Genomic DNA, 21391 nt, shown 5'->3' with positions numbered 1-21391 from the left:
CGGACTTCTGGAAGCTTCGTGGAAAAATAGGCCCCTGGGCGTTGATTTCGTCCAATTCCGAGAATATTTCCTTTGTAGGATTTCTGAAACCAAAAACAGCAGAAAACAGCAACTGGCTCTTCGGCATCTCGTCAATAGGTTAGTGCCGGAAAATGCATAAATATGACATATAATGTGTATAAAACATGTGAGTATCATCATAAAAGTAGCATGGAACATAAGAAATTATAGATACGTTTGGGACGTATCAAGCATCCCCAAGCTTAGTTCCTACTCGCCCTCGAGTAGGTAAACGATAACAAAGATAATTTCTGAAGTGACATGCTATCATAATCTTGATCAATACTATTGTAAAGCATATGAGATGAATGCAGCGATTCGAAGCAATGATGAAGATAATGAGTAAACAAATGAATCATATAGCAAAGATTTTTCATGAATAATACTTTCAAGACAAGCATCAATAAGACTTGCATAAGAGTTACTCATAAAGCAATAAATTCAAAGTAAAGACATTGAAGCAACACAAAGGAAGATATAAGTTTCAGCGGTTGCTTTCAACTTCAACATATTTATCTCATGGATAATTGTCAACACAAAGTAATATAACAAGTGCAATAGGTAAACATGTAAGAATCAATGCACACAGTTTATACAAGTGTTTGCTTATAAGATAGAAGGAATAGGTAAACTGACTCAACAATAAAGTAAAAGATAGGCCCTTCGCAGAGGGAAGCATGGATTACTATATTTGTGCTAGAGCTTTTCATTTTGAAAACAAGAAACAATTTTGTCAACGGTAGTAATAAAGCATATGTGTTATGTATAAGATATCTTATAAGTTGCAAGCCTCATGAATAGTATACTAATAGTGCTCGCACCTTATCCTAATTAGCTTGGATTAACACGGATTATCATTGCATAGCATATGTTTCAACCAAGTGCCACAAAGGGGTACCTCTATGCCGCCTGTACAAAGGTCTAAGGAGAAAGTTCGCATTGGATTTCTCGCTTTTGATTATTCTCAACTTAGACATTGATACGTCCAATTTGCATCACTATTTTATATCATAATTTGCTGTTATTCATTGATATATTTCGTATTTGGAGATAATACTTATGTTATTTCATCTATTTTGCATGTTTCATGATTATTGGAGGATCGCGCACCGGAGTCAGGATTCTGCTGGAAAAGGCGCCGTCAGAATGCAATATTTCGGAAGTTCAACAGTTTGACGGAAATTATATGAAAAATCCTATTTTTCCAGAAGACGAAGGGAGCCAGAAGGGGGAGCCGAGGGGACCCCAGGTGGGCCCACCTCATAGGCCGGCGCGGCCCAAGGCCTGGCCGCGCCGCCCTGTGAGGAGGGGGCCCACAGCCCCCTCTCGCCTCCTTTTCTTCGCGTACTCCTTCGTCCCGAAAACCTAAGCTCCAGTGGGTACATCGCGAAGAGTCACAGCCACCTCTGCGGGGCGGAGAACACCAGAGAGAAAAGAGCTCTCCGGCGGGTAGGAATCCGCCGGGGAAATTCCCTCCCGGAGGGGGAAATCGACGCCATCGTCATCGTCATCGAGCTGGACATCATCTCCATCATCATCACCATCATCATCATCATCATCATCATCATCACCACCATCTCCACCTCGTCACCGCTGTAACAATTTGGGTTTGATCTTGTTTGTTTGATAGGGGAAACTCTCCCGGTGTTGATTTCTACTTGTTATTGATGCTATTGAGTGAAAACGTTGAACCAAGGTTTATGTTCAGATTGTTATTCATTATCATATCACCTCTGATCATGTTCCATATGATGTCTCGTGAGTAGTTCGTTTAGTTCTTGAGGACATGGGTGAAGTCTAAATGTTAGTAGTGAATTATGGTTGAGTAATATTCAATGTTATGATATTTAAGTTGTGGTGTTATTCTTCTAGTGGTGTCGTGTGAACGTCGACTACACGACATTTCACCATTTATGGGCCTAGGGGAATGCATCTTGTACTCGTTTGCCAATTGCGGGGTTGCCGGAGTGACAAAAACCTGAGCCCCCGTTGGTATATCGATGCAGGAGGGATAGCAGGATCTCAGAGTTTAAGGCTGTGGTTAGATTTATCTTAATTACTTTCTTGTAGTTGCGGACGCTTGCAAGGGGTATAATCACAAGTATGTATTAGTCCTAGGAAGGGCGGTACATTAGCATAGGTTCACCCACACAACACTTATCAAAACAATGAAGATTAATTAGCTGTATGTAGCGAAAGCACTAGACTAAAATCCCGTGTGTCCTCAAGAACGTTTGGTCATTATAAGTAAACAAACCGGCTTGTCCTTTGTGCTAAAAAGGATTGGGCCACTCGCTGCAATTATTACTCTCGCACTTTACTTACTCGTACTTTATTCATCTGTTACATCAAAACCCTCTGAATACTTGTCTGTGAGCATTTACAGTGAATCCTTCATCGAAACTGTTTGTCAACACCTTCTGCTCCTCGTTGGGATCGACATTCTTACTTATCGAAGATACTACGATACACCCCCAATACTTGTGGGTCATCAGACATCCATACCGGGACAACATAGACAACAGATAATGGACTCCTCTTTAATGCATAAGCATTCAACAACAGTTAATTTTCTCATAAGAGATTGAGGATTAATTGTCCAAACTGAAACTTCCACCATGAATCATGGCTTTAGTTAGCGGCCCAATGTTCTTCTCTAACAATATGCATACTCAAACCATTTGATCATGAAAATTGGCCTTACTTCAGACAAGACGAACATGCATAGCAACTCACATGATATTCAACAAAGGTAAAAGTTGATGGCGTCCCCAGAAACATGGTTACCGCTCAACAAGCAACTTATTAAGAAATAAGACACATAAGTACATATTCTTCACCACAATAGTTTTTAAGGCTACTTTTCCCATGAACTATATATTGTAAAGGCAAAGAATAGAAGTTTAAAGGTAGCACTCAAGTAATATACTTTGGAATGGCGGAGAAATACCACGTGGTAGGTAGGTATGGTGGACACAAATGGCATAGTATTTGGCTCAAGGATTTGGATGCACGAGAAGAATTCCTCTCAATACAAGGCTAGGCTAGCAAGGTTGTTTGAAGCAAACTCAAGTATAAAAGGTGCAGCAAAGCTCACATATGAACATATTGTAGCTATTATAAGACTTTACATTGTCTCCTTGTTGTTCAAACACCTTAACCAAAAAATATCTAGACTCTAGAGATCAATCATGCAAACCAAATTTTAACAAGCTCTATGTAGTTATTCATTAATAGGTACAAGGTACATGATGCAAGAGCTTAAACATGATCTATATGAGCACAACAATTGCCAAGTATCACATTATTCAAGACATTATACCATTTACCACATGCGGCATTTTCCGTTTCCAACCATATAGCAATGAATGAAATAGTCCAACTTTCGCAATGAACATTAAAGATAAAGCTAAGAACATATGTGTTCATACGAAACAGCGGAGCGTGTCTCTCTCCCAAACAAAGAATGCTAGGATCCGATTTTATTCAAACAAAAACAAAAATAAAAACAAACAGACGCTCCAAGTAAAGCACATAAGATGTGAAGGAATAAAAATATAGTTTCACTAGAGGTGACCTGATAAGTTGTCGATGAAGAAGGGATGCCTTGGGCATCCCCAAGCTTAGACACTTGGGTCTTCTTAAAATATGCAGGGATGAACCACGGGGGCATCCCCAAGATTAAACTCTTCACTCTTCTTGATCATATTGTATCATCCTCCTCTCTTGACCCTTGAAAACTTCCTCCACACCAAACTTAAAACAAACTCATTAGAGGGTCAGTGCATAATTCATATATTCAGAGGTGACATAATCATTCTTAACACTTCTGGACATTGCACAAAGCTACTGAAAGTTAATGGAACAAAGAAATCCTTCAAACATAGCAAAACAGGCAATGCGAAATAAAAGGCAGAATCTGTCAAAACAGAACAGTCCGAAAAGACGAATTTTTTTGAGGCACCAGACTTGCTCAGATGAAAATGCCCAAATTGAATGAAAGTTGTGTACATATCTGAGGATCACGCACGTAAATTAGCAGATTTTTCTGAGTTACCTACAGAGAACCATACCCAAATTCGTGACAGCAAGAAATCTGTTTCTGCGCAGTAATCCAAATCTAGTATTGACTTTACTATCAAAGACTTTACTTGGCACAACAATGCAATAAAATAAAGATAAGGAGAGGTTGCTACAGTAGTAACAACTTCCAAGACTCAAATATAAAACAGAAGTACTGTAGTAAAATCATGGGTTGTCTCCCATAAGCGCTTTTCTTTAACGCCTTTCAGCTAGGCGCAGAAAGTGTGAATCAAGTATTATCAAGAGATGAAGCATTGACATCAAAAATTTTCTCACAAACAAAACTTTTTGCAGAGGGTACCTTAGATGCTCCATTATCTAAATTTCCCATAGTGGTACTAAGGGTTTTATCAATTTTAGGCTTATAATAATTCTTTGGCTTAGGCACCTTAGAGACATACATGAATTTTTGCTCCTTTCCCACATAAGCTTTCTCCTTAAATTTAAGAGAAGAAAAAGTTGAACCCAATGTTCCCATAGCTTCTTCAAGTTTACCAATTCCATGGGTTTGATTATCATGGATAGCACAAGTTTCTAAAGTAGCAATTCTTTCATTAATTCCTCCTAGGGATTTATCAAGTTTATCAGTATTATCAAGTAATACCCCCAGTTTAGTCTCAACACTTGGAAGATTTTTCTCTATGGCTTCCAACTTTTTCATGACATCTTCAAGAGAGATTTCAATTTTAGTTTCATTAACAGGTGGTATTCCAACTAGACTCTCAATGATGCAACTAGCTTCTAAAGCAGGAGTACCTAGGAAATTACCCCCCGAAAGAGTATCAAGAACATACCTATTCCAGCTAGATATACCAACATAAAAGTTCCTAAGTAGGATAATAGTGGAGTGTTTCTTAGTGCACCTATGATGAGCATCACTAATTCTATACCAAGCATCTTTAAAACTTTCTCTACCTTGTTGCTTAAACGAACGAACTTCAACTTCAGGATTACTCATTTTAGCAATAGTAAATAAAGCAAACTAGATAAAGTAAATGCAAGTAACTAATTTTTTTGTGTTTTTAATATGGAGAACAAGACAGTAAATAAAGTAAAACTAGCAACTAATTTTTGTGTGTTTTTGTTTTAGTGCAGCAAACAAAGTAGTAAATAAAATAAAGCAAGACAAAAACAAAGTAAAGAGATTGGAAGTGGGAGACTCCCCTTGCAGCGTGTCTTGATCTCCCCGGCAACGGCGCTTAAAACGCTCTTGATGCGCGTGAGACACACGTCCGTTGGGAACCCCAAGAGGAAGGTGTGATGTGCACAGCAGTAAGTTTTCCCTCAGAAAGAAACCAAGGTTTATCGAACCAGTAGGAGCCAAGAAGCACGTTGAAGGTTGTTGGTGGCGGAGTGTAGTGCGGCGCAACACCAGGGATTCCGGCGCCAACGTGGATCCTGCACAACACAATCACAGTACTTTGCCCCAACATAACAGTGAGGTTGTCAATCTCACCGGCTTGCTGTAAACAAAGGATTAGATGTATAGTGTGGATGATGATGTTTGTTTGCGAAGAACAGTAAAGAACAATTGCAGTAGATTGTATTTCAGATATAAAGAATAGGACCGGGGTCCACAGATCACTAGTGGTGTCTCTCCCATAAGATAAACAGATGTTGGGTGAACAAATTACAGTTGGGCAATTGACAAATAAAGAAGGCATAACAATGCACATACATATATCATGATGAGTACTATGAGATTTAATCAGGGCATTACGACAAAGTACATAGACCGCTATCCAGCATGCATCTATGCCTAAAAAGTCCACTTTCAGGTTATCATCCGAACCCCTTCCGAACCCCTTCCGGTATTAAGTTGTAAACAACAGACAATTGCATTAAGTATGGTGCGTAATGTAATCAACACAAATATCCTTAGACAAAGCACGATGTTTTATCCCTAGTGGCAACAACACATCCACAATCTTAGAACTTTCTGTCACTGTCCTAGATTTAATGGAGCCATGAACCCACTATCGAGCATAAATACTCCCTCTTGGAGTCACAAGTATCAACTTGGCCAGAGCCTCTACTAGCAACGGAGAGCATGCAAGAACATAAACAACATATATGATAGATTGATAATCAACTTGACATAGTATTCAATATTCATCGGATCCCAACAAACACAACATGTAGCATTACAAATAGATGATCTTGATCATGATAGGAAGCTCACAAGATCTAACATGATAGCACAATGAGGAGAAGACAACCATCTAGCTACTGCTATGGACCCATAGTCCAGGGGTGGACTACTCACACATCGATCCGGAGGCGATCATGGCGATGAAGAGACCTCTGGGAGATGATTCCCCTCTCCGGCAGGGTGCCGGAGGCGATCTCCTGAATCCCCCGAGATGGGATTGGCGGCGGCGGCGTCTCTGTAAGGTTTTCCGTATCGTGGCTCTCGGTACTGGGGGTTTCGCGACGAAGGCTTTATGTAGGCGGAAGGGCAGGTCAGGGGGCGTCACGGGGGACCCACACAACAGGCCGGCGCGGCCAGGGCTTGGGCCGCGCCGCCCTAGTGTGTCGCCACCTCATGGCCCCACTTCGTTTCCTCTTCGGACTTCTGGAAGCTTCGTGGAAAAATAGGCCCCTGGGCGTTGATTTCGTCCAATTCCGAGAATATTTCCTTTGTAGGATTTCTGAAACCAAAAATAGCAGAAAACAGCAACTGGCTCTTCGGCATCTCGTCAATAGGTTAGTGCCGGAAAATGCATAAATATGACATATAATGTGTATAAAACATGTGAGCATCATCATAAAAGTAGCCTGGAACATAAGAAATTATAGATACGTTTGGGACGTATCACCCGTCCGCTGTTCCTCGCCCAACTCCGGGTGCCGCCCCCACCGCCGCCGCCGCCGCTCCGTCAGAATCGAGGATGAGCTCGGGTGACGATTTCGATCTATCGGATTCATCGAGCTCCGACGATTCCGACCTCGACGAGCTGCTCCAGGACGACGACTTGGAGGCCACCATGCTCCTCCTCGCCGTCAAGGACCTGGAGGACCGCGCGAAGCTGCTGAATCGGAGGCGCGGCTTCGTCTTCGGCCGGAACCACATCCAGCGGAATCGCCTCCTCGGCCACGAGCAGCTGATGGAGGACTACTTCGCCGAGGTACCTACCTATCCTGCCCATCTTTTCCGTAGGAGGTATCGCATGCGGCGTAGCTTGTTCGTCCGAATCGTCAAGGACTGCGAATTGCATTCGAATTACTTCAAGCAACGTAGGAATGCCGCAGGGGTGATGGGTTTCAGCGCTTTCCAAAAGATCTCTGCTGCCATGAGGGTAATTGCGTATGGCATCCCTGCGGATTACACGGACGAGTATCTTCGAATTGGCGAAGATACTACCACGGAGTCAGTCCGCAGGTTTGCTCGCATGATTATCAAGTTGTACGGGCCTACGTATCTCCGAGCTCCCAACGAGGATGACACCAAACGGTTGATGGAGATAAATGAGAAAAGAGGTTGGCCTGGCATGCTTGGTAGTCTCGATTGTATGCATTGGACATTGAAGAATTGTCCAAAAGCATGGCATGGACAGTACTGTGGCAAGAGCAAAGATGCAACCATTGTCCTTGAGGCCGTAGCATCACAAGATTTGTGGATTTGACACTGTTTTTTTGGTTTTCCGGGGACACTCAATGACATCAACGTCCTGCAAAGGTCTCCTTTGTTTGCTAAATTAGCAAATGAGGAAGCACCCACTTGCAACTACAAGGTCATGAACAATGAGTACACAATGGGCTATTACCTAGCCGATGGCATCTATCCGGATTGGGAAACTTTTGTTAAGTCTGTCAAGGATCCCCAAGATAGAATAGAAGCTGAATTTGCCAAGGCTCAAGAAGCAGCTCGCAAGGACATTGAGAGAGCTTTTGGTGTTTTGCAAGCAAGGTTTGCCATTGTTCGTGGCCCAGCCAGATTTTGGGACAAAAAAACCCTTGTCAACATCATGACATGTTGTGTGATTCCTCACAACATGATCATCGAGGATGAAAGAGACTTGAGCTTGCCCTGCTTCTATGACAATGTTGGCACCCGAGTGGAACCCCAACGCAATCCGGATCCCATTGAAGCTTTCCTTGAGGCACATCGGCAGATTGAGAATTCCACTACCCATGCCCAGCTCGTCTATGATCTGAAGATGCACCACTGGCAGCGACATGGCCGTCGCCTTTGATCCTACCATTCCATTCATTTGCTTGTCACATGTATCATTTGTGCATTTGTCCAATTTTCCCGAAGTTGTTGTAATTTGGTTGAGACATTTTATATTTGTTCAATTTTCTCAAAACTGTTGTAATAATTTGGTTCGGACAATTATTTATGTGCTGTAATAATTTGGATGATTATTTGATTAATTAAGATACATTGTTGTATGTGTTGCATATGAAAAACCCTGCTTTTACGGGTTCGGAACCCGCAGGCGCAGAACAGACGTTGTTTTTCAGTTTTCGTTACGGGCTCTATTCTGCACCTGCCATTTTCCGGCCCGTAAACACGAGTTCGGTGCACTGAACTCGGGTTTTTCGGTTCTCGTTTTTACGGGCTCTGTTAGAGATGCTCTTAGAGCATGTGAAGCAGTAACTGAAAAATGGATCGAAACTGAAAAACTCCGATGCAAATACGGGTTCAAGTTGAAATTGAGATAGAATGGAGCTCGAACTCACGGCCGGACCCGTATAACGAGTATGGGCTCCGAGAAACTGCGCGACCGCCCCGTATTAAAAGGACCGTGGAGGGGAGTTCGGTTTCCAAACCCTACCCCCCTCCGCCGCTTCCATTCCCTCCGCCGCCGCCCCACACGTATTCCGGCGAGCAATCAAGCAGGCCGCAGCCACCCCTCCACCATCCTAAGCGGCGCGATGGCCTCCCGTGGCGACGGAGTAGGCTGAGGCGCAGGATTAGGCGGCGGGGACTCGCCGCCGCGTCCGCCGTGTTCCGCACCGAGAAGGAACGGCGGAAATGGAAGAAGTCGGAGGACGCGCGCAAGCGCAGCGCCCACCGGTTGACGAACTGGGGGCTCACGCCCCCGGGAAGCTGGCGAGGTTCAGTAACGACGGCGAGGGGTCATCGTCTGGCGGCTCCAGTTGCGCACCGCTGCGCCAGTCCGAGGACAACGACCTCGTCCCCGCGCAGTCGCCCACCTTCTCGGCGGGCGAGGACGCGGTGCTCGCGCAGACGAAGGCCATCTCTGCGGCGGAGGCCCGCGCTCGCTTCCACCAGGAGGAGGCCGACGCCGTGCGCCAAGTGCACGAGTACGAGGCGGCCAGCCAGGAGGAGTGCGTCTGCCGCGTCAAGCTCGAGATAGTCGAGCTTAACGCCGACGAGGAATGAAGCTCGTCGACGCCAGCGTCGATGCCGTCTGCCGCCGAGACGCTCCGCCACCACCGGCTTAGCTGCGCGCATAGGCCATTATTTAGGCCGCATTTTGGTTCAAATTAGTAGCGCCCGCCGGTGTACTAAGTAACTTATGTTTAATTTATCGAATTATGTAATTTTTGATGCTCAATCGAGCATCAAATCCATCTATATATATGATCATCGACCAATTTCTCCGCCACATTTTAAATTCAGTTTTTCAGTTCTTGTTTTACGGATTCTGTTCTGTGACATGGTTTTTCCGACCCGTAAACACGAGTTCGGTGAACTGAACACCGAGTTTTCAGTTCACGTGTTTACGGGCTCTGCTAGAGATGCTCTTAGAGTCCACCAATCTCGCTGGATGATGAGACCGGCGAGAGACAACCCCACTACTAGGAAATTGCTAATTATTGGCGCACCTGGATAAGTTTTTCAATAAACTAGGTTAAACATGATGGAGTTTTGCTTTCACAGAAACCAATGTATGGCAAGGAGGGAGTAGTTTTTGCGAACTATTTATTCCATCCTTGACATCGGCATCATCAGTAAATAGCCCTATGTTTCAAAAAAAAATTAAAAAATCATGGCATAGCCAATGAATTGTCCCATAAACATGCAAAATTTTAATTTCAAATACAAAAAATTCTAGGCTACACAAAAATAACAAACGTGTGGATCTAGGTATGCATATTTCTAATCTCCAAATTTCAACAGATTTTATCTTTTTTATGTAGTCTACAATATAAATAATTTCATATTAAAATTTTACACGCTTGTAGGTTATTCATTTATTATGTCTAGATTTATTTTCAGATTTTTTTGAAACAAATATGTATGATTTTCTAAAAAAAATTAAACAGCAGGCCATGAGTCAAAGACACTTTTCGTGAATTTCTGAACTATTTTCTTCTTATCCATAAACATTCAAACACCTTGCTTCATAGATTAAATGTTGCTTGCCGTACTTGGCAGAAACGTGTAAAGGAGCAGAACCAGACGACGACACACCCCAACTCAACTCCCTATCTTCCTTTACAATGTGTAAGTAATTAACACAGACGTTCACACAGACCAAAATGTTTTTGTCACTCTGGTTTGCACGGAAGTAGCGGAGTTAGAGCATCTCCAACAGACGCTGTAAAAGCCCCGCGGTAAAAAAACGCCGGTTTGCGGCGCGCGGGCGCTGCCGCGCTGCTCCAGCGGAGGCGGGAAAACGGCGCGCGCTAAAGTTTTTGCCGCCCGCGTGCTTTCGCGCTATCCCGCACGGGATACTTGCCGCGTGCGCTGCCGCGCGCGCTATAAACTCGCCACGTCCGAAAGCGGCCAACTGCCATCCCTCCCACGCGTCCGTCTCTCTCCCCGCCTCTCTCTCTCCCTCCCGCGCCGCTCCGCCTCCGGCCGTTCCGCCTCCGCGCGACTCCGCCGTCGTCCCCTCCGCCTCCGCGCGAAGATGCCTCCGCGCCGCCGCCCCGCCTCCGGCTACCACGGCGTTCGGGCGCGGCCGAGCGGGCGATTCGACACGGAAATCCGTTCCGGCGAGGAGCGGATCCGCCTCGGCACGTTCGACACGGCGCACGAGGCGGCGCGGGCGTATGACGCCGTCGCGTGGCGGCTGGGCCGCTCCCACCGCGCAATAAACTTCCACGACGTGTTCACGCGGGAGCAGGCGGAGATGCTCGCGCCGCCACCGCCGGTGATCACGCGGGAGCAGCAGCGCCGATAGCGGGAGCTGGAGCAGCGCCTTCTCATCGCCGAGCGCGACGAGGCGCTGCGCCTTGAATGGGCGCGCCGCTTCCCCGAGAACGTCGCCGCCACGGCGGCCTTCTACGCGCAGAAGGAGCAGAAGGAGGAGGAGAATGCGGCGGCGAAGGCAAAGAAAAAAGCTAGCCGCGACAAGCGCCGTGCCGAGTCCACGGCGAGGAAGGCGGCGAGGAAGGAGGAGCAAAAGAAGAATGGCGCAGGGCCGTCGACCATCGTCCTCTCCTCCTCCTCCTCCTTCGAGTGGACGACGACGCCAGTGTCGGAGACGACTCCGAGCAGCTCGGACTTCGATTGGGAGTCGGACGAGTAGTTTAGCAGTTCTATATGTCGCATTGTATCGTTGAACTTTTAAAATATATTCGTATTTTCGATCAAATTTTCATAGTTTGTTTGATTTAAATTTTCAAAAAAACGGTCGCATTAGCAGTTTGTGCCGCGCGCGTACTGCAAAATAGAGCTTCTGCCGGAGGTACGTTTTTCGCACAGCAACGTGCACTGCAAAATAGAGCCTCTGCCTCGGGCAAATTCGCTAACACGCGCTAGCGGTATACAGCGCGCCGAATCGCCGGTTTACAGCGCTAGATTTTACAGTGTCTGTTGGAGATGCTCTTATGACAAACGCATGGGTCAACAACGCATCCAGGCCTCGAGCTACTTCCTGGCAGCTGCTGACTGCTGTCGACTTCCTGCAAAGATGACCCATTCGTCCGTGCCTCCAGATTCCAGATCTGGGCGTCACAAAAAAAAAAAAAAATCATAAAGCAGATTAGGAGTAACCAAATATGCGCTACCTAACAAGTTTTCCAAATAAAATTTTGGAGAGGAATCTACGGAAAAAATGATTAACAAACATTCTGTACGAATGAACACATGTAACTGGAAAAGGATTAAACAAGAAAGCAAGCTCCGCAAGCAACCATGTCTATCAAAAAGTTATCAGGACAGCGTCCAGGTTGTCATATGTTGACCGTTGAACAGTTCAACGCGTGGATCATGGGGAAGAGCTGAAAATAATACCAGACCTCTAGCACCCTCCATTAGTTCTTCTGCAGTTCAGCGCTGCCAGCAGCCACAGGAGCTCTATTGCAACTCCAACTCTGATTCAAGTAACACAAATGGCAGCCGTGAGTACCTCTTCTGCTCTCCACCTCCTGCCTCCCCTCCTCCTACTCCTCATCACCACCAGTGAGGCCACCACATTTTACATCACCAACCGGTGCCCCTATACCATATGGCCGGCTGCTGTGCCGATAGGTGGTGGCATGCAGCTCGACCCAGGCAAGGCCTGGACCCTCAACACGGGTGAGACCAACAGCACGCGCCTGTGGGCGCGAACGGGCTGCTCATTCGATGGCAATGGCACTGGGACATGCCAAACGGGTGACTGCGGCGGCTTGCTCGCTTGCAAAGCCTATGGTCGGCCACCAAACACCATCGCGGAGTTTAGGCTTGGCGTCGTGAACGATCAGGATTACTTCGACATCTCCAACATCGCCGGCTTCAATGTGCCCATGGACTTCCTGCCGTTGGCGGCTAAGGGAGGGGGAGGGTGTAGCAAAGGGCCACGCTGCACAGCCAACATAACAGCGCAGTGCCCAAGCGAGCTGAAGGTGCCGGGGGGTTGTAACGACGCATGCACGGTGTTCAACCAGGACAAATACTGCTGCAGAGGGAGCGCGGCAAGCAATTGCAGCCCCACAAACTACTCGGTCTTCTTTAAGCAGATGTGCCCAGATGCCTACAGCTACCCCGCGGATGACATGTCGAGCGTTTTCAATTGTCCGACGGGCACCAGCTACCAGGTTGTATTTTGTCCCCTGACCAGTGAGGCAATATCACCTACAGCTGAGGTAACACCATTGTCCCCCAGTGCTCTGCCTGCACCTATTGGGCCAACAAGCAAGAAATCTAAGTTTTCCGTAAGAAGAGTTGCTGCAATTCTAGCTCCAGTAGTTGGCTTCATTTTGCTCACTGTCTTGTTCCTCACTATATTCTTTATACGTAAACGAAGATTACAGCGACAGCATCAGATGGAGGAAGAGGAAGAGTTTGAGGGGCTACAAGGAACACCAATGAGGTTCACATTTAAACAGCTAAAAGTAGCAACCGACCAATTCACACACAAACTAGGGGAAGGAGGGTTTGGGTCTGTCTTCAAGGGACAGATTGGTGATGAAAGAATAGCAGTAAAACGTTTGGATCGAACTGGTCAGGGCAAAAGAGAATTTTCTGCTGAGGTTCAAACAATTGGCAGCATTCATCATATTAATCTGGTGAGATTGATTGGTTTCTGTGCAGAGAAATCCCATAGGCTCTTGGTATATGAGTATATGCCCAAAGGATCCTTGGACAGATGGATCTATTATCGACATGAGAATGACGCTCCACCTTTAGATTGGAGCACGAGATGCAAGATTGTAACTCACATAGCTAAGGGCCTCTTGTATCTCCATGAGGAGTGCACTAAAAGGATTGCTCATTTGGATGTCAAACCGCAAAATATCCTCTTAGATGACAACTTCAATGCCAAGCTTTCAGATTTTGGACTATGCAAGCTCATTGATAGGGATATGAGCCAAGTAGTTACCAGAATGAGAGGCACACCTGGATATTTAGCTCCTGAATGGTTGACATCACATATCACGGAAAAGGCCGATGTCTACAGCTTCGGCGTCGTGGTGATGGAAATCATCAGCGGAAGAAAGAACCTGGACACTTATCGGTCAGAAGAGAGCATCCATCTCATCACCCTATTGGAGGAAAAGGTGAAGACAGATCAATTAGTAGACTTGATTGACAAGAACAGTAGCAACATGCAAGCGCACAAGGAAGATGTAGTTCATATGATGAAGCTTGCAATGTGGTGTTTGCAGATTGATTGCAAAAGAAGACCTAAAATGTCGGAGGTCGTCCAAGTCCTGGAAGGTACCATGAATGCAGACACCAACATAGACCATAACTTTGTCGCAACAAGTCAAGCAAATTTTGGTATTGCAGAAGATGTGAAATCCTCAGCACTCCCTCTAGCCTCAGAAGTATCAGGCCCCAGGTGAAATTAGACAGTCCCCAGTTTTTTCGACTGTGAGCAGGAGATTCTGTTATGTAGAACAAAATGTCTAGTCTGTTGCATTTTGTGAAATAACTGCAATCTGAAACCCCTTGTCTCGAGTTAATTTTACCTGCAGAATATCTCAAATTACAGACACTCTTTCATCTACAAAAGATGGAACTCTGTTTTATTCATTTGTTCAGTTTCTCCCTGTAGCAGAAATCTGCTTCTAATGATCATAGTGGAAATAAAAATCATGTTTTAAACAGCTTGTAGCTACAATGAAGTATAGAAATAAACAGAATGGAAGCCGGTTGTAAGTTTGAGAGTAACTAATAAATCCTGATCAGGTAGTTAGCACAAGTGCTCTCAAATTCTGCAGCATTTCTACTGGATTATGACATAGCCACATAGGCAGTGAGAAGAATATCAAAAAGATGACTACAAGTGTATGGGATTTTTCACTCCTTTTCACCACTACATATAATCATCAATGTTGACCGTTGGTGAATAAACATGTGAAGTGTTACAACAACGAGTAATCAGCTACTCTTCGACACATACACATCATTTTCTCCACAAGGGCCCGACGTAAATATCACTATACCAGTGGTGCCAAGTTTATATCACATTCCGTTCAAGCAACTTCAATGTCGTGAATAGAAAGCTTCAACCATGTAAAGCTATCAGCACAAAGCAATTTCAACCATGTAAAGCTATCAGCACAAAGTAATTTCACCGCATCAGATCTGCCCAACAATTTGCAATGTAGATGCTTACTTTGAGTTGCGTTGCGTTGGCGTGATTCGGCCACATCCGCGTCCTTGACACTGACACGGCATGCTTGCCCGGTTCTTCGTCAACCCGTTGGTTGATCGCGCGTTTCATACGGGGAGAACCTTCGTCGGTGAAGACCCCATGCCTGATGGCCCCTCTCCGGAGGCGGGCGATTAGGGGCGGCACGCCCACAGGTGGGGTGCGGTGGAAATAGGTGAGACTATGAGAAGCGACAGCGAGCCACCGGCCTAACGTTAGAGGCGCCGCCAATGGCCGCGGCGGACGGAGAGCCGCCGGCAACTGCGACGGTAGAGCCAGGAATGAAAGAGTAGCCCCGCCCTGCGGCCCATGGTATCTCGTAGCAGGCAGCCCACATCCAGCAGCACACTATATTGGGCTATTGGAGGAAGCGAGATTTTTTTAATATAAAATACGATTTTTTTTTGTTAATTTTCAATAATAATACATGTTTTTTTTAGAATTGCAAAACTTTGACTCCATCGGCTGGCTGCCAACCGACCACGCCTGGTCGGCGCTCTACCACTCGACGGCAGTTGGTCGACGCGCTACCTGCCAACCATGCAAGCTTGGCGGCAGGCCGGGGTGCAACAGGGCAGGGCGCTGTCACGTCTTGCGAAGCTCGTGAAATGAGCACAACATCGTGCACAACAGTAACCAGAACCCCATCTTGGACTTGGGCAGCACCACCGCCACTTGGTGGAGTGCTGGCGGCAGCAGGAGGGCGTCGAGCACGTCCGTATCGAGGAGGCGCTCGCGCGCGAGGGCAGGAGAAGGCATCGATCTTGAGGCACGCGCGGAGGTCGGTGCATGACAGTGCATTGGTCGATGACGACGGGAGCAACGGTAGAGGCGCAGGGAAAATGTATGTGTCGCGTCAAGGAAGAAGAAGTGGCGATACGAGCTTGGGCGCGACGCATAGCACGCGGAGGTGCGAGGCGGAGCGCCGGTTCCTGGCGATGGCAGGGATGCGCGTCACTGGCGGCATGTTGATGCAGAGGGACCGAGGCAGCGACCGGAGCCGAAGGTGATGATGAGACTAGGGCGCCCGAGTGAGATGGGTGAAGGGGATACGAGAGGGGCTCGAGCGGAGGAGGCGACGGGACGCAATCATCAGGCCAAGGGCAGGGGCGCGGTCGTCAGGGCACGACAGCGGCACGACAGGGCAGGGCACGATAGTCGAGCGACCGAGGCACAATCGAGTCGATCAATGAGGGCGACAGGCGACCTGTCGGCCATGTCGGCCATGCCAATTAGGGTCGGTCGGTAGCTAGAGGGCCGACGGGGCGTGGTCAGCCATCGGCCTAACAAAGAAATCGTATTATTTAAAAAAAAGTTATTGGAGGAAGATAGTTTTGTTATTTGTATTTTCTCGTAAAAGGGCCTCTCGTGGGCCGTTTAATTGGGTCGAACAGCCAGCCTTTGATTTGCACGCAGACGCAGATCGCCGATTGAGGTTGAAATCTTGCATCATTTTCAGTAAAAGAACATACAAAAAAAAAAAGCATCACCTCAGTGATTATGTTTCCCCAAACAAAATACTTCAGTGGTCATGTTTATACATATATATGGATTGCTATCAGTTAGATTTGACCACAGTGATTTGGTGCGATACCGCCATCAATGCGTCACACGTGTGGTGGTTATACTGCCTGATTAAGAAGATGCTCTCTGCTTACAAACTACTGTACCGATTTAACACGTCACCCACTATAATACACCTGTACAGGTCTCTGACTCTCTGTTCTGCTTCGCCGCAATCGCAGCCGTTCACTTCCCTTGAAGAATTTATCCTTCCCATGTGCAGTTCTCGGCTTCCGCCTGACAGAATTCAGAACGAGAGCCAGTGAGATGCTTCGTTGCGAATCATCAGAAGTAAAAAAACAAATATCCAGACTAATACAGTGCAGGATCAGTCAAGAGTTCACAAAGAGAGAGATGAAACAGCCGCAGCAACGACATCTTCTCCTTCCTCGTTCATGCCCTGCTGCAGCTACTGTCCCTGCTCCTCCTAGCGGTGCTGCTCAACATCGGTGGCTTCTTCACCGGAGGTAAGCTTCGCCGTCGACCTAGCTCAGAGTAGCCTGTCGCTTCTTCTTCTCCTCCTTCTGTCATCCTCTCGTTGGAATGCCTAGCTAGCGGCAAATCGATCAAACACTCTGCGACTTAACTTGCAGCGCTGCCGAAGTCGATGGGCGAGAGGAGCAGCGACATGCCGCCGCCGGCGCCCAACTCCAGCGGGGACCCTCACACGTAGGTGCTGCACGGACTAGTGGAAGAAGCTTTCGTAGACCAAGTAAACAGGATGCAGCTGAAGTGTCCAACGGCGACTGCAACAGGTGCAGTGTCGACTGTCACGCTGAGGTGCAGTTTTAGAATAGTAATTTGAGGTTTCAGCACTGTTGTACCATTCTGTTACAAGATTTTGATAGTATGGTTCCTCCTAGCTGTTTTGCAACAAATTACAAAATATACACTCAGATTTACTTGTAGTGGCCTTAATGCTTACCAGGGGCATGTTACATTAGAATCAGTGTTCAGCTTTGCTTGGGAACCATATCCATTTTACCTTCACATTAAAGGTCAAGGTTGCACACATTAGTTGGTATTTTGCCTATATGGTGGGATCACCATTGCAAAACCAAGCAATAGTGCGTTGCCAATATTTTGCCAATACAGTTCAGTTCATAATCGAGCATGCCAAGTATACCGACAGTTCATCTATGAATGCAAGTTGTTTGAATGTTTTTTAAGAACAAGAAATAGTTCAAAACTACAATGGTATTTTTTTCTTGACGCCCAAGAAGGGCTGTTTCATACTCAGAAATACAAGAACTAGCTAAGGTAGTACAATACCAGCCGCGAGACACAATTCTGTTAACGGGCGCAACCGAACACTCATGTAACCTCTGATTCGACCCTACAAAATGTCTATAAAAGCAGCTAATTAACACAGATGTTCTGTGAACACCAGGTTTTAGCCACCCTTGACAGCACGTAAATCAAGGAGAATGTTTTGGTTGATGACGAGAGACATGGCCCTGAAGTTGACAGCAAAATACAGGTCTAGAGCTACTTCCAGGAAGCTACTGACTGCTGTCAACATCTTGCAAAGATCACGCATGACCTATTCGTTGCTGCTTCTAGATTCCAGATATAACCGCCTCAAGAGAGGCAGCTGACCGACTGCTGTCACTGCTGTCAGAATCAGCTTGCGCAAAGATTGTTCCTGCCTCCAAGAATAGACCGTTACAACTTTCAGATTCAAGTTGATCTAAAAAAAACTTTCAGATTCAAAGAGGGATGTCAAGCAAGTGCCGGATCTGAGTACTCAACTTGCCCGACCTGCCTCTTCCACGGGGCATCGCCTTCAAAGAGCAGCTATCCTGCAAGTCTAAATAGAGATCAGGAACAGATAAACATCTCCATAAAAAGACCAATCTAGTAGTAATTCGAATATTTATTACGGCCAAAATCATCAATAAATATAATGCACGGATGTTCACATGTAACTCCAGAAGCGACTAGGGTCAAAAAAAATAAAAACTCCAGAAGCGAGAGCACAAGTTCCACAAGCAAGTACTAGTCCATCAACAGTTCACACTGTAGCATGTAAGGCTGTCATATGCTGACCCTTGAATAATTCAAGGCATGGGTCGTGGAAATATGTTGGAAAAAATACCACCGATCAAGTCCTCTAGCACCCTCCATTTTAGTTCTTCCGGACTGTAAGCTGCCACAGAAATCCTATCTCTCGCAAGCAAAAATCACAACGCAAATGGTGGTGAGTACCTCTTGGGCTCTCCACCTCCTATCTCTCCACCTGCTCCTACTCGCCGCCACCAACAAGGCCACTACATTCAGCATCATCAACCAATGCTCCTACACCGTGTGGCCAGCTGCCGTCCCAGTGGGAGGCGGCAAGAAGCTCGACCCAGGGGAGGCATGGGTTCTGAATGTGCCCGCTGGCACCACGGGCGGGCGCATCTGGGCGCGCACAGGCTGCTCATTTAATGGCAATGGTAACGGGTCATGCCAAACAGGCGACTGCGGCGGTTTGCTTGCCTGCACGGGCTATAGCCAGCCGCCCAACACGCTCGCAGAGTTCACAGTTGGCCAAGGACAAATGAAAGATTCCTTCGACATCTCCCTCATCGACGGATTCAATGTGCCCATGGACTTCCTGCCGGTGCCCGTTGAGGGAAGGTCAGTGTGCAAGGGGTCACGCTGTCCAGCCAACATCACATTGCAGTGTCCAAGCGAGCTGAAGGCACCAGGGGGGTGTAAAGATGCATGCACGGTGTTCAACCAGGACAGGTACTGCTGCACCGGTAACGCGGCAAGCAATTGCAGCTCCACGAACTACTCGATCTTCTTCAAGAAGATGTGCCCAGATGCCTACAGCTACCCCAAGGATGATAGCTCCAGCACTTTCAGTTGTCCGACGAGCACCAACTACCAGATAATCTTCTGTCCCCTGACAAATCAAACAATTTCTCCTGCAGCTGTGAGTCCTCTACCTACACCTGCGGCCGACATACCATCTGCATCTCCAAGTCCCCTACCTGCACCCATTGGGCCAACAAGCAAGAAATCCTTGACAGCAAGCAGAGTTCCTATGGTTCTAGCTCCTGTAGGCGGCTTCATTTTGTTAACAGTGTTATTCATCTTTACTTTACTCATATATAAACGAAGAACACGGCGACACCAGGAGATGAACGAGGAAGAAGAGTTTGGAGGGCTACAAGGAACGCCAATGAGATTCACATTTCAGCAGCTAAAAGTAGCAACTGAGCAATTCACGGAGAAGCTAGGGGAAGGAGGGTTTGGATCTGTTTTCAAGGGACAAATTGCTGAGGAAAGTATTGCCGTAAAACGTTTGGATAGAGCTGGTCAGGGAAAAAGAGAATTCTCAGCAGAGGTTCAGACAATTGGCAGCATTCATCACATTAATCTGGTAAGATTGGTTGGTTTTTGTGCGGAGAAATCCCATAGGCTCTTGGTATACGAGTACATGCCCAAAGGATCCTTGGACAGATGGATCTATTTTCAGGATGACAATAATGCCCCTCCTCTGGACTGGAGCACGCGATGCAAGATTATTAAGCAGATAGCTAAGAGCCTTGCTTACCTTCATGAGGAGTGCACGAAAAAGATTGCCCATTTGGATGTTAAACCGCAAAATATCCTCTTAGATCACAACTTCAATGCTAAACTTTCGGATTTTGGACTATGCAAGCTCATAGATAGGGATATGAGCCAAGTGGTTACTAGAATGAGAGGCACACCAGGATATTTAGCTCCTGAATGGTTGACATCACATATCACGGAAAAGGCAGATGTCTACAGCTTTGGTGTTGTGGTCATGGAAGTCGTCAGCGGAAGAAAGAACCTTGACACCTCCCGATCAGAAGGGAGCATCCATCTCATTACTCTCTTGGAAGAAAAGGTGAAGAGTGATCGATTGGCAGATTTAACTGACAATAACAGTTACGACATGCAAGCACATAAGCAGGATGCAATCCAGATGATGGTGCTTGCAATGTGGTGTTTGCAGATTGATTGCAAAAAAAGGCCTAAGATGTCTGAGGTCGTCACAGTTCTTGAAGGTAAAATGGATGCAGATACCAGCATAGATTATAACTTTGTCACAACAGGTCAAGTAAATGTTGGTATTGCTGGAAATGTAAACCCTTCAGCTCCACCTCTAAACTCAGATGTATCAGGGCCCAGGTGAAATGAGACTGTCCCGGCAAAAAAGCCAATTAGATTGTGAGCATGAGTTTCTCTTATGTAAAAGAGAAGCCCCGGCCTGTTGTATTTACTTTCTCAAATTACTACTCCCTCGGATCCATAATTAAGTTTTGTGGTTTTAGACCATTTTAAATCAAATTTAAACTAAAACCACGACACTTATTACGGATTGAAGGAGTACAATCTGAAACTTCTTATTACCTGCAGAGTATCTATCTACAAGAGATGAACACATCTTTATTCCTTGGTTCAGCATCTCTGTAATGCAAATCTGCTAGTAGAAATCATGGTTGACATGAATAGCATGTTTGAAGTAATGAAAATGCTCACGGCTGTAGCAAAGCAGAAAAATGCACAGAATAAGAGTAGACTGGATGTTTAAGGGACTAACTAATAAGCATTGTTCACTACGTTTACCACAAGTGCTTTAAGCTCTGAACCGGCTGCACTGCGTTTTCTTGACATAGGCAGTGTTGAAGATTGAAAAGATAGTTCAATTTCCTCAAAAG

At 46.2% G+C, this 21391-nt stretch overlaps 3 protein-coding genes across 3 annotated transcripts; all 3 read left to right on the top strand.

Annotated features, from left to right (window-relative positions):
* The first annotated feature begins 7034 nt into the window (after positions 1 to 7034).
* LOC127339087 (uncharacterized) lies at positions 7035 to 7769 on the top strand. The gene has a single exon (XM_051364984.1). It carries the CDS (start codon positions 7035 to 7037, stop codon positions 7767 to 7769), a length of 735 nt encoding a protein of 244 aa, XP_051220944.1.
* Positions 7770 to 12396: 4627 nt separating this feature from the next.
* On the top strand, positions 12397 to 14457 carry LOC139838393 (PR5-like receptor kinase). The gene has a single exon (XM_071827840.1). It carries the CDS (start codon positions 12400 to 12402, stop codon positions 14335 to 14337), a length of 1938 nt encoding a protein of 645 aa, XP_071683941.1. The 5' UTR covers positions 12397 to 12399; the 3' UTR covers positions 14338 to 14457.
* A 4422-nt stretch (positions 14458 to 18879) lies between these two features.
* Positions 18880 to 20968, top strand: LOC127340786 (G-type lectin S-receptor-like serine/threonine-protein kinase At5g24080). The gene has a single exon (XM_051366528.1). The coding sequence runs from the start codon at positions 18907 to 18909 to the stop codon at positions 20863 to 20865; it is 1959 nt and encodes a 652-aa protein (XP_051222488.1). The 5' UTR covers positions 18880 to 18906; the 3' UTR covers positions 20866 to 20968.
* The last annotated feature ends 423 nt before the right edge of the window (positions 20969 to 21391 follow it).

This window comes from Lolium perenne, chromosome 3 (genome assembly GCF_019359855.2).
Source record: "Lolium perenne isolate Kyuss_39 chromosome 3, Kyuss_2.0, whole genome shotgun sequence".
Taxonomy (NCBI): domain Eukaryota; kingdom Viridiplantae; phylum Streptophyta; class Magnoliopsida; order Poales; family Poaceae; genus Lolium; species Lolium perenne.
Note: the sequence above shows the minus strand (reverse complement) of the source record. Positions and strands in the feature narration are given on the sequence as shown.

What these genes read in the sequence shown, in the direction of transcription:
- LOC139838393 (XM_071827840.1), top strand. Translation starts at nt 12,400, where the DNA reads ATGGCAGCCGTGAGTACCTCTTCTGCTCTCCACCTCCTGCCTCCCCTC.
- LOC127339087 (XM_051364984.1), top strand. Translation starts at nt 7,035, where the DNA reads ATGAGCTCGGGTGACGATTTCGATCTATCGGATTCATCGAGCTCCGAC.
- LOC127340786 (XM_051366528.1), top strand. Translation starts at nt 18,907, where the DNA reads ATGGTGGTGAGTACCTCTTGGGCTCTCCACCTCCTATCTCTCCACCTG.